The sequence below is a fragment of the Xyrauchen texanus genome, chromosome 29, assembly GCF_025860055.1.
Source record: "Xyrauchen texanus isolate HMW12.3.18 chromosome 29, RBS_HiC_50CHRs, whole genome shotgun sequence".
NCBI lineage: Eukaryota > Metazoa > Chordata > Actinopteri > Cypriniformes > Catostomidae > Xyrauchen > Xyrauchen texanus.
The window spans coordinates 16,025,819-16,039,873 of NC_068304.1; the positions used below are offsets into that span (position 1 = coordinate 16,025,819).

At 38.8% G+C, this 14,055-nt stretch overlaps 1 protein-coding gene across 1 annotated transcript in view; it reads left to right on the plus strand.

The window, feature by feature from the left end:
- LOC127623370 (cadherin-13-like) overlaps positions 1 to 14,055 on the plus strand; it is a 532,010-nt gene that overhangs the window by 459,236 nt on the left and 58,719 nt on the right. The window contains exon 12 of the mRNA XM_052097812.1: positions 3,779 to 3,921. Coding sequence (XP_051953772.1) covers positions 3,779 to 3,921 — 143 coding nt within the window. The remainder of the gene's footprint in view (positions 1 to 3,778; positions 3,922 to 14,055) is intronic.

Below are 14,055 nucleotides of genomic sequence, written 5' to 3' on the forward strand. Positions count from 1 at the left end.
ATTTAAAATATTTTGTAAATGGCTTTGACTACTGTGGGGGGACGGTTTAAATATGACAAAACCTCCCTTTGGGGACATTTGTGGGTGTCCTTATTTGGAAACTCGAACCATAAAGCAATTTATTTTTTATAAGAATTCTATAAATGAAAAAGTGTTTTAGAGGTAGCATTGTGGTGTGGGGTAGGATCTAGTTTAGGGTTAGTCTATAGGATTTATAATTTACTTTAAAATAATAGACGTCTATGGTATGTTCCCATTTAGACAGTTCAGTAAACACTGTGCTTCTTTGTTTGTTTATTTGTTTGACAATAGATCACTTGAAAGTGTAACGCAACATAGTCGAAGACATTGAACATGTGGTTCCTTTGCCCATAGGCCTATGTTTTGTGAAGATTGTTTTATATTTCTTTTGAGAAATGTCAGACTCTACTGACTTTTGTACTTTTTGTTGTCCTTGTACTTTTATGCGTCCCTGAATGCCTGTGAATTGCACTCCCCATAACAAAGCTGTTCCCTCTTCCAGCGACATAAAAGAAACTCTGGCATTATCGACTGCATTTACAGCCTTTGTGACACACTGCAGGCGTGAAAAGATTCCTCTAACAAATGCCAGCTGATTTTACAGGAGATTTACAAAGTGTTGGCTTGTGCATCCTAGTCGGGACGTGAGGTATTTGTACCCAGAACAGCGTGATGGTAATCTCATACTAGCTTGTTTCCGAGAGACAAGCATGTCCTCATGAATCGGAGAACATTTCCCTGGGTTGTGTTGTGATTGAATGTTGATAAGCTAGAATGCATGTGGGAAAGGTGCTCTTTGCTGTCTGAAGGAAAGAAATATAAAGTCTAATCGCCTTTGAAAGTGCCGCGGCTGCAATATCAATTTTCATTTGGGATTTTGGCCACCACACATTATTTTCTGTGTGTGTGTTCTCATACACAATGTTTTATATAGTTTACTGCATCCATCATATCACTGTATGAAAGTTTCCTTAATCCTCCAATTCTTTATAGACAACAACATATTAAGATCCAAGAAAATTATACAAAAGTTACACACCAAACTCCCTTATTTGCAGTTAAACTTAGACTGAGGGCTAAACTTCAAAGATTTTGGCAGATTTTAGGTGGATTTTCGGCAAGTCCAGCGAGCTAAAGAAATGGAAACCAAGCGACCGTCAAATTGTCCTCTCACTCGTTCCTTTTTTGTGGTCATCGCTGGTTAGTAGAAAATATAATTAACATAAAAGAAATGGCTTTTATCATTTGCCACTTTCATTGTGTCTTACATGGTTAGGATTCGATGGAAGTCAGTTAAGTGACTTCATTTTGGACGAACATCTCAGCAAAATAAACCAATCATCCGGCTTATCCAGTCCTCAGTTGTCACGGTCGAAACTTGAGAAGAAAACTTTAAGGAATTTGCAGCGCCAATGCGACCAGAAGAAATTCATTTTCAGTGAAAACTGGCGATTTTAAGCAACACGAGTGACATTGAATGACTATGTGACATAATGTGAAAATAAATGTACTTTATGTAAATGAACTGCAACGAAGATATCTCTATTAAACAGCTCCAGCTTGGGTGTTTTTACGTTTGTAATGTGATGTGTGCTGTGCTTATGTTTAACATAAAAACTTAAAAACTTCAATGAAAAACATTTTTTACTTCATAACTAAGCTCATTTCAAACTTACTAAAACATAAGTCAACACAAGAGGGATCATGTGCAGTATACAGTTGCTCTTAAATTCAGCAATGTGTCTTTTTTCTCTATTTTTCTATTTCCATTTTTTTTTTTGGTAACACTTTCTATGAAGCCCATATTTATAATGCATTTTAAAGGCATTATACTGAATTCATAAAGTCTCATAATACACCTTATGATAAGTTATACATTTATTTCATTTTAACCACAATTATAATACATTATAATACTTACCTATTCATAGAATATAATGCATTATAACACAAGCAACATACAATTTTGCTGCATACCTCGGTTGTAACAAGTGGTTATTTCAGGCAAAGTTGCTCTTCTATCAGCTTGAATCAGTCGGCCCATTCTCCTCTGACCTCTAGCATCAACAAGGCATTTTCGCCCACAGGACTGCCGCATACTGGATGTTTTTCCCTTTTCACACCATTCTTTGTAAACCCTAGAAATGGTTGCACGTGAAAATCCCAGTAACTGAGCAGATTGTGAAATACTCAGACCGGCCCGTCTGGCACCAACAACCATGCCATGCTCAAAATTGCTTAAATCACCTTTCTTTCCCATTCTGACATTCAGTTTGGAGTTCAGGAGATTGTCTTGACCAGGACCACACCCCTAAATGCATTGAAGCAACTGCCATGTGATTGGTTGATTAGATAATTGCATTAATGAGAAATTTAACAGGTGTTCCTAATAATCCTTTAGGTGAGTGTATATAATACATTATTACTTCTGCAGATCAAATTGGATGGTGCTTGTCTTATAATACATTATACTCTATGAATAGGTAAGTATATGAATGTATTATTATTGTGGTTAAAATGATTTATTAGAAGTTATAACAAATTATATGGTACATTATAAGACATTACTAATGCATTATAATGCCTTTACAAAGCATTACTTTTTAAATTGTATTTATTTTATTTTTTTAAAGAGACTTTTAACCCCTAAGGATAGAAAACAAAATCTTTGTTGGTTGTGTGAATGTTTGTGTTTTTATTCTTTTGGGAAAGGTATCTTTGAGTCAGCAAGACTTTTTCAAAAAATAAAATCCTCCATCCCCTGTTTGAAAGTGTCTCTGTGGGTTTCCTGAAAGCAGTTCAGCTGGAGAACTTGGCATTTCATTTGGTGTGTTTGTCTCTTATTGAGCCTGTAAATCAGAAACTGGTGACACGATTCCAGATGAAACCAAGGCTCCTTTTCTTATCCAATCAGAAAATACACACAATCATACCCATTCTTAGGTGTTCTGGAGGTCATTTGTGAGATATCATCAATTGCTTACCCAATTACAAAACGGATCATTACTCTTGAAGGTATCGCTGCAGGTCATTTATCTTGAGTGTACTCCCTACACTGAACTGGCACTTTCCAGGCGATCTTGTTGCCCCATTTACTCTTATTTCTCTTTCAACTGACCTTCCTGATAACCCATCACCAGACTGTAGTGCTAATACTTGGGGTGATGTGTCTTAATGGTTAAAGAACTCATGTGTAAACAGAAAGGTAGAAGGTTTAAATTCTGCATGAGGTGTCATCATTGTGCCCTTGATCAATGCACTTGACACCAAGTTGATCCTGATTGATTGGCTCTGTGATAAGTGTATTTTAAGTCACTTTGGATAAAAGCATCTGCTAAATTAGTATTTTCTTGCTTACAAACAAATGCATTAATGCAACATTGTCAAATCAGCAGCAGCTGACTATAGTCAGACTTTTTCCTGTCAAATTTTCACAACCCATTGTTTAAAAAAAATAAAAAAAAATAATATATATATATATATATATATATATATATATATATATATATATATATATATATATATATATATATTGTAAACTGCAAATTTGTTGAAATCATTGTCCTTTATATCAAATTATTGCCCTAACATAACATGTTTGTTTGTTTGTTTGTTTTTTGTTTATATTTTTTGTGTGAAATTGTGTCTACCATGATTAAGGTCTATATCATTCACAATTCTAACTCTTTAAAAAATTGCCTATTTAAGAATTGCATATATACAGTACTATAACTTGTGTATTTTGTGTTCTCTTCAGGTTTGCTGTGTTGAGAGACCCAGCAGACTGGCTGATTTTGAACCCATTCAAAGGCAACGTCACCACCAGGGCCATACTGGATCGCGAGTCACCCCATGTTCACCACAATCAATACACTGCTCTCTTCATTGCCACAGACAGTGGTAAGATATTTTTGCATAGCTTGTTGTGATATAATAAGATGTTATATAATAAGTTGTTTTATTTTGTACAACTCACTGTCTCTAACTTAGTGGGCAAAAAATATTAAGAGAAAAAGAAACACATTTTTAAATATAATCTTCATGACAATTAAGCACCTCCCACCCCCACAATGGAAAAAGAAACCGTAACCACGCCAAGAAGCCTGATTAACATGAACAGGATGGTTCTGCAATGAGAACTATCCGGCCCGATGATGGAAAAGGACCTATGGCACTTTTCCACTGCATGTTACGGTTCGACTCTACTCGCTTTACGTTTCCGATCTTGCATTTCCATTGCAGTTTAGTGCTCCTCAACGTGGGTGGGATTATAGGCTGATCATCATAGTTGCGCCGCCTCTACTGCCGTGACATCATCTTAAACACGACACAAACTGACCAAAACAGTAACAAGACCGCTAGCTGTTAGCTACTAGCTCATTGTGTTGCATAAAGCAGTTGTTGCATGGTGATTTACACAAGTGTAACAGTTAAATTGGCCTGGTTGTTTTAGAAGCAAGCTTTCCAGTAGCTGGTCAACTAATGAAAAGTGAAGCTTTCAAGCAGAGTATAGAGTTAACATAACAAAATGTACCGTCCTCCATTGTGGATCAACGCCAGTCCAGGGTACTCTCCCTCCCATTGCTCGCCGGTTTAGATAGCGTCCATTTGTTCGAACCACTTCCACTTTTCCTTGATAGTTCTGTAGTCACTTTTAAGGTTTTTTTTTATGACTTTTCTTTACACTGTTGAGAGGTTCAGTGGTAGCCGTGTGCGGCCAACAGCTGAGACACTTCCTGAGAGACTTTCGCTCATCGCTAACAAGTGGACCGTCTGCACCTCGTTTATTGCACGCAGCCATTGCTAACTTTAAAACTAGCAGGTTGATGTCACGTGTCAGAAATCCAGTGACGCTGGTAGTGACAATTCTCCCTGACCAATCAGTGATCTGCAGGATTTTGACATCTCATTTAGTGTCGGCTCGACTCGCTTGGAACCTCGACCGAAGTGGTACTACAAAAAGTACAAGGTAATATCCACAGTGGATAACCCCAAAAAAGCAAGCAGAGTCGAGTTGAGTCGAGTTGTACCGTGCAGTGGAAAAGCCCCACTATTGTGTCCAGACATAATTATTTTCATTACTGCATTACATTAATGAAATTCTAATGAGAATAATCATTGAGGGGGGCACCCTGATGCATTACAGTATAAGAACTGGGGGAAGAGGTTTCATGAAAATGGTCCTAAGAATTGGCTTTGTACTTTGAAAAACTTTGTACTTTGTGGTGTCTGAATCAAGTGCTTAGCACTTTGAAATGTTTTCGAGATGTCAGGTAAAGTGCCATGATATTACATGCATCACTAAGACACAATTTCATTGTGGAAATACTTATGATGTGTCAAAAAGAGGAACGACCATTGGAGTGGCTAGCTGCCTGTGCTCGTAAATGGCCCTGAACGTTTTCCAAATGGTGTAGAAAGACACTGAATGAGCGCTTTCTCCATGGTTCTTTATGCAAGTCATCAGTCGTGCTTAAAACGGCTGAGGTAGCGTGGCCGCAGATTATTCTCTCGCCACAGGAAATTACACGCATCTGCAGGTCAGAGATCACAGACTTTGCATTAGTGCTCTCTGGGTAGTGTAGTAATTTCTCTCACTTGGCATAAACAACATTTAATTAACCTCTAAAAGAGTCACTTCTCAATGTCACATCTTCTGACAGAGGTATTAGAGGAGGAAGGCCTGTCCTATAGAGCTCTCTCTTTCCCTTTCTATATCTCTCTGGAAGGGGGTTGAGTTTGGCATTTGAGAAGTGACAGATCTATTAATGGAAGCATGACAGCCAATCAAATCACAGCTCAAAAGTGTCCATACAGACAGGTTTTCAAGATGCGATTTATACTGTGATAACTCAGACTGTGAATTCATGCATGCACTTAAGCTGCGGTCACACTAGTCTTTGAACATGCAAAAGTACTCGAATCTGCAAATCCGTAAGATGAGAGGACGTGTGACCAATAGAAGATTGAAACATCAAACAGTGACCCCTTGGCTCAATTCAAAGAACACATATTTCAAAGCTGTGTGTTTTATTTTTGCAGGAAAGTGAGTAGAAAATATATTTAAAACATTTGAATATTATCTTATTTGTTATTTGTGATGTCTTATTTATGTACTTACACCATAAGTCATCCCACATGACATCACAGTTGCGCACATTGGAAAATCCAGTAAGAACTCACATGACATGAAAAGTGAAATTGTGATAAAATAAATACATTTGAAAAAAATGTACAGTATATTTCCATTATAAGGGTCCAGGAAAAGGTCCCCTATATAATTAATATAATTAGCTGAAATTGTATTTCATATGCTAATATAATGAAAATTATAACTGAAAGATATATATACCTAAATTCATCAGAAACCAATTGAATCGGAATAGATTTAAATCGAGAGCCTGTGAATCCAAATTGAATCGGGAAATCTGTATATATAGATATGTATTTATGTATATTAGGGGTGTAAAAAATATTACTATACAATACCATATGTATTGTACTAAACATACATAAACACATTATAGTGTAATTAAAACCAAGCAGCGTCACACTGAGAGCTGCAAAACAATCTCCTCCACGGTGGGGCGAGGGGAGCAACAGGAAAATAGAGCAATACACTTACAGTACATAGGTGAGAAGATCGATGGCAAACACCAAGAATTTGCCAAACAATGGTGTCATGTCCCAGTGCTACAGTACATCACAGCGCAAATCAGTGGATTTGCAATGCCAAAACAGAAAGTTGCAATTAATAGCAAGCCTCTCCGGAGCATGACATTGAGCAAGACGCTCATAAGTAACAAAAACAAGCTTATTAAAAAAACATACAATGTAACAAACCCTTGAATACATGACACTTATTATTCTCTGGTTTTTAAGTGTAAAGGCAAACGGGTATGAGCACAACACTTCCGCGCATTTTATAATCCAGTAATCATGGCAGAAAATTTTATATGCAATGTGAAACACAGGAAGAGGCCAAACAAATTATGTGTGCCAAACAGTTTTTTCTCTAGCTGCTAAAGAACTACACTAACACTAATGATATATAGTAAATCCTGGATAGTGGTAATTATACAACAGTTAGTTACAGTACTTGAACCTGATTGAATGAGCCATGTTTCAACAGTGCTAATATACTGTCCACAAAAGAGACTTGGATGATTTACTGTTTGTGTCACTCTACTTTGTGTTTGTGGCGTTCAAATAGTGGTGTGAATTTTGACTCGTTGTTTTTGAGTGACAAATGTTTATTAGTGAGTCATTCGTTTTTGACTTAACTTATTCATTAAACAACACAAAGTCTTCACGACTGAAACAATGGAAGTGAACAAGAATGATTTGTTCAAAAACACAGATTTATCATGAATGGATCAGCACTACTACACAACCAGAGTATGATAGCAGTGCAGTTAGCAGAGTTTTGCTTGATGCTTTGGCTTCTTTAAGAACTATTTTGGCTGGCAGAAAAGAAAACTAACTGTTTGTTGAAGCTCAAGTTATTCAACAGTATTTACTTTTTTGTTGAACTGTTGTATAAAGATATATCAATATCTTAAGTAGGCCTATACTGAACATTGCTGTACAGTTTGCACTCAGCAGTATGCTAGTATTCCAATCAGAACATAACCTTGCTTTTATTTTTCTCCCTCTTTTATTCTCCCCGTGTATAATTTAGGCCACAAGTTTGGATGAGGTGTGCTCATTTCAGTGTATATACAGTATATCCAGCACTGTTGACCAGGGGCGTTGCTAGACATAAAGCTCTACTGTGGCACAGGCCCCCCGTTACTCAGATCGCTTTTTTTTCTATCTTGAAAGCCTGCTGAGTGCAAGAAGTTTGCAACACAACGCACTATACAAACTTCCCTTCCTTAACTCACTATTCCTACACGGTAACAAGGACTGGGAAAGTTAAACATGTAGAGATATTAATCTTTATGAAAATATTTAAGTATCTTCAACATACCGTATATGAACATTCTCAACATGTTTTACTGCATAAAATACATACACTGTATATGCAAATTACTAAACCAAAGAAAACATTCTAGCACATTTGCATTCTTCTATATTACACACTACATCAGGAAAACCTCTGTCAAGTAAGTCATGGAATTGTATTATCCAACATCAGACAATACGGCCTCAGACCTTTAGAAAAAAGGACTCAGAATGAGCAGAGAATTGGTCACTAGGCAGAGTTGGTAGCTAAACTGGCTGAGTTTGTTTTCTGGCTTTTGCGAAACTTGCTGAGCTATCTCTAACTTTATAAATGCAGAAGTGTTGTTTCTATAAATTAATAACTAGCTAGCTAACATAATTGATGTAAGTTTAAACTGATGTTTGAAACTCATTAAGTTTATTTGCAACTACAACTCAAAACAAGCTTAGATACATTTCTTTTTTCCGGGATTATCAATCTAAATGAATGCACTGACAAATAAAGTAAATTGTTAAAACTCAAACTTGATTTTACCGGGGGACAGCAGATTTATACTGGGGCATGTGCCCCAATAAAAGGGTTATAGTGACGCCCCTGCTGTTGACTCTAAGCAGGCCTGTCAGTTCACTCTCTCTCACATGAGGGAATTGGGGAGTTTGAGAGATGTTGATTTTAGGCAAAATTGCTTTCTGTGATCGTGAGGAGAGCTAGATTGTGAGGCCAGAGAAATGCAAATGGCTTTGTCTGAAGTGGAGAGTTCAGACAAACGTATATGAACCCTATAGCGCAGTGCAAATAACATTTACAGAACAGCATTGCCCAGACATCAATCTGAGTATGTATGCAAATGCACGTTTAACTGTTTGAGTTTCATATAATAGGTTATTAATCATAGTTTGTTGAGGTTGAAAAGGTTAGGGTGACCTCAGCCATATGTCATATGTCATATTTCAGAGTTATTATTTGTGTATAGAAGTAGACATTTAAGATGCAGACCAGAGGCTTATAAAGTTTGCTGTGGTGTTACTTCATGCATTAACTTTCTCTGTTGAGTTGAATGAAAACCGTTGTATTTTTTAGACACTCGGTTCATGTATATTTCTTGATCTAATATTTATATTCCTTTCAAATGTTTTCACATGTTATGTGGCTTTATAGTATGTGATAGTGGATTGTATCATCACTCTGAACACAGTGTTCACATTTATGTTTTCTACTTTTCCATGTGTTTTCGTGGATTTGTGTACACCTAGCTGAAAAGACCAGATTAGACCAGCATGGGTTTCCATACTGGTTATTCTAGTTTGGCCATAAAATGGCTATAACCAGCTTAAGCGTGTTGCCTGGTCTTAACTGGTTTAAGATGGTCTTATTGGTTTATGCTGGTATTAGCTATTTAAACTTGTCTGTGTGGTCTACCAGCCTGACCAAGTTAGTACTCAGCTGATTTAGCTGGTAGGCCAGCTGATAATATGTGCCCAAAACCCCTTTGACTAGGCTGGGTAGCTGGTTATAGCTGTTCTCTTTGGGTTTTTTTTTTTTTTTCAGCAGTATTTGTGCTGGTCTAGCTTTTGGATGTAGTTCACCATCAAAAAATGCTTGGTTGACCAAGGGCTGTTGAACTAGTTAAGAAGCGTGGTAGGGATACCAGCACACCAACATCCTGTGCTGGGAACCAGCATCCAAATCACAGCATATGTTGGTGACCAGCAATACTGGTCTTTTCAACAGAACAGTGGTAAGATTTCTATTTCTTTGGTACCCCAGGCAGATCTAGTCTATCACAGACTCTCTGTTCCATGACAATCTGTCCAATGATTGCATGACATGAAAGTCACGCTGGTCACTAACAGGCTATCGATCTGCACTGGAGTCCCATGTCTTTATTTCGAGTGCTCAGATGAGTGCACCCCCCACCACACCACACACACACACACTTTCTCTCTCTCTTTCTCTGACCGCTGACCACAGGGAAGATGAGAGCTTTGATTGAACAAGAATGATGGAGGGGAGAGGGAAAATGTGAAAATGGTAAGCAGATAGAAGAGATTGCAAAAAAGACAAGGTGGAGAGTGGGTGAAGCTTAGTCTGTGAATACTGCTATATGTGTATGTAGGCCTTATACTACCTTTGCACTGTATGGCCAACAGCTTGTTTACATGCCTGAAGAAATGTTAAGAAGAAACGCCTACGATCACCCTCTTTTCATGCACAGAAATGTATGCATATGCAAGTGTAGACAGAACTACATTTCTGTTTTGTAGGCGAGAGCAGGTGTTATTCCAACAGGCAGTTTGTGAGAAGTTTTTATTAGAAATACAGTGTAAGCAAAACAAAAGAGTTGTGGTTATTATTTAAGTAAATATATATACTGTATATACACAGATCAGCCACAACATTTAAACCACCTGCCTAATATTGTGTAGGTCCTCCTCGTGCCACCAAAACAGCTCCAACCCACATCTTTGAATAGCATTCTGAGATGATATACTTCTCACCACAATTGTACGGAGCGGTTATCTGAATTACCGTAGACTTTTTCAGCTCGAACCAGTCTGGCCATTCTTTGTTGACCTCTCTCATCAACAAGGCATTTCCATCCACATAACTGCTCCTCACTGGATGTTTTTTGGTCATCATTCTGAGTAAATGATAGAGACTGTTATGCATGAAAATCCCAGGAGATCAGCAGTTACAGAAATACTCAAACCAGCCCATCTGGCACCAACAGTCATGCCACGTTCCAAACCACTGAGATACTTTTTTCCCCATTCTGATGGTTGATGTGAACGTAAACTGAAGCTCCTGACCCAGACCTGCATGATGTTATGCAATTTAAAATGTGCATTTAAAAAAATACTTATTAATGTTCTTTTTTATTGCTAAATATAAGTGCATTTTAAAACATTAATTAAATATATACTAGGGCTGTCGAGTTATCGTGTTAATTCAGTGCAATTAATTTTATTAAAAATAACAGGTTAAAAAAATTTACGCAATCAATCACACTGTCTACGAAACACCAACATACAGAGCTCCGCGATCATCGGATGGGGGGTGTCGTGCGAGACGTGGTGCAAGCGCAAGCTTAAAGTGGGAGCGTGAGGCAATCGTCTGAGTTCCGCAACTGCTACCGGGTCCTTGAATAATGTATAACGTGTGAGTAAGGGCAGCCGGTGGAGTTTCTGGTACCCCTATATGGTAAGATGGTGCCCCCCTAAGGAGTTGGTGCCCTACGCAGACTGCGTAATATCTATCATACCTTGGAAAATAATATATAGAAAGTTTTAATTTTAGTAATATATTGTAGTTTTAACATCTCCAATTTCTACTCCAACAGATGTTGGCAAAAGAACATAAAACAAGGGGCAGCAGTTAGACAAACTGCTAATAACAAATGGCTTCCAGGTGATGCAGTCTAGCCAGGAAGGGTGGACACATGACTGTGACACACTTCCAGGTGACTTATCTTTTGATTGATTGGCCATAATCAGAGTCACCTGAGGGGCAAGCATCACTTTTACAGGGAGGTGACAGCCTATGCTGTTACACTGTAGTGTTGGGAAGTCCGACATATTTCCACAAATCAATTAAGCCTAAAGAATATACACTGGAAGAAGCTGAACTTTTTTCTGATGAACGAACTAAAGCACCCTGGGCAAACAAAGCTTGCTGTTTTGACATTTAATGTATGGTGTTTAATAGCAGAAAATGCAGCCCACAATAATGAGGCCAGAAGATGTTGTTTTTCCCTTTCTTTAATGACATTATTGAAAACAATAAGCAGTGTTAAAATTGCAAGATTGCAGAAGTGAACCAAAATTGAGAAGGCGGGAAGGAAAACATTATGAGTCTGGAGCGGGTGGACACAGAGTAAAATTCTGTTATAGCGGGATAAAAGAATCATTCCTGTGCAGACTTTTCACCTGCAGTTGAAATAAATGGATCCATTTTGTGGCTCCATGTGTGTGAAGCTGCCGACTCACTGGAGTGGTTGGGAGCTGTGAAGTGAACTTTTGTGAGCCTGGTGGGCTCTGTCTTGTCTGTCGGCCTTGGGTTAATGATTAAAGTCCTCACTACATCTGATGGAACTGCACCATGCTCCGAGCCGAGGAGATGGAGGGGTTGTTTTATTTCAACATTGGCAGAGGGTTAGTCATTTAGAGAGTCTAATCAGTTGTTTCAGTGTGGGATGCAGTCAGAATTGTCTTGTTCCTTCATTCCCCACTGTGCCAGCAGATGTTCACCCATTCCATCACTCTCCAGGGAGTGTGTGCGTGTGTGTAAGCTCAAACCACCACATTCTTTCCGTGTTCCCTATAGAGGTTTGTTATATGATTTGAAAGGCTAAAATGATATACAGTGGTCCCAAAAACTATTTGGACACTTAAGTCACACTTAAAAAGATTATATATATTTTTGCATTATATAACATATCAAACCAAGCTTGATAACTAAGCAATGTATCAAAATAATATTAAAAATATAAAAACTATATAAACTATAATATACATTATACCATGGGTCCGTTAAATGCTTGATTCTTATTGGTTGACAGATGTTCTAAGTTGTGCAATTATTTTTCAAGGAAATGCATGGCTATAAAGTATTTCCAGGACTTGGCCGCATAACGATTCCATATCACTTTTGCCAAATTATTTCAGTTATTTCAAAGAGCCCTACAGGCTACCACAATAAAATAACAAATTAAAAAGAAAATGGTTAAAATTAATTGGTTAATGCCAAAACAATGTCTAAAATATCCTACATTTATTTCAATTTCGGTTAAAAAGAGCCCTCGCGCTCACTCATCTCCCCCACATTTATACACGCTCACACACACATATATACACACGCGCATGCACATACACACATATGCACGCACATGCACACACATGCTCACATACGCACACTACCTTGTTACTCCTATTTTGAAAAGCAGCACATCCTCTGTTGCCAGTTCTGAGGTGACGTTTTCGAATTAGCAACAAAGTTAATTTAGTTGATTTTTATACTGTATGAAATATAGATTCTATCCCCTAACCCTAAACCTAACCCATCCATCCATCTTCAACCGCTTATCCGAAGTCGGGTCGCGGGGGCAGCTGCTCCTGCAGGGGGCCCCAAACTTCCCTATCCCGAGCCACATTAACCAACTCTGACTGGGGGACCCCGAGGCGTTCCCAGGCCAGTGTGGAGATGTAATCTCTCCACCTAGTCCTGGGTCTTCCCCGAGGCCTCCTCCCAGCTGGACGTGCCTGAAACACCTCCCTAGGGAGGTGGCCAGGGGGCATCCTTACCAGATGCCCAAACCACCTCAACTGACTCCTTTCAACGCAAAGGAGCAGCGGCTCTACGCCGAGCTCCTCACGGATGACTGAGCTCCTCACCCTATCTCTAAGGGAGAAGCCCGCCACCCTTCTGAGGAAGCCCATTTCGGCCGCTTGTACTCGCGACCTAGTTCTTTCGGTCATGACCCAACCTTCATGACCATAGGTGAGGGTAGGAACAAAAATTGACCGGTAGATCGAGAGCTTTGCCTTTCGGCTCAGCTCTCTCTTCGTGACAACGGTGCGATAGAGCGAGTGCAATACCGCCCCGGCTGCCCCGATTCTCCGGCCAACCTCCCGCTCCATTGTCCCCTCACTCGTGAACAAGACCCCGAGGTACTTGAACTCCTTCACTTGGGGCAAAACCTCATTCCCTACCTGGAGTACGCACTCCATCGGTTTCCTGCTGAGAACCATGGCCTCAGATTTAGAGGTGCTAAACCTAACCCTCTCAAAAAAAATTGAGCATTTTTAAATGTTCAAAAAACTTTTTTTAGTATGTTTTTTAAGCGATTTGAATTATGGGGACACTAGAAATGTCCTCTTAAACCACATTTATAGCATAATACCGTTGTAATTACCAGATTGTAACCTAAAAATGGCCTCGTAATCCACTTAAACCTGCCCACACACACACACACATACGCACACGCTAACACACGCACATTTGCACTAACTCACACACGCACACACACACACACACACACACACACACATCTCATTACTCCAGTAAGTGCTTCAGTAAAGCAGTGCAAA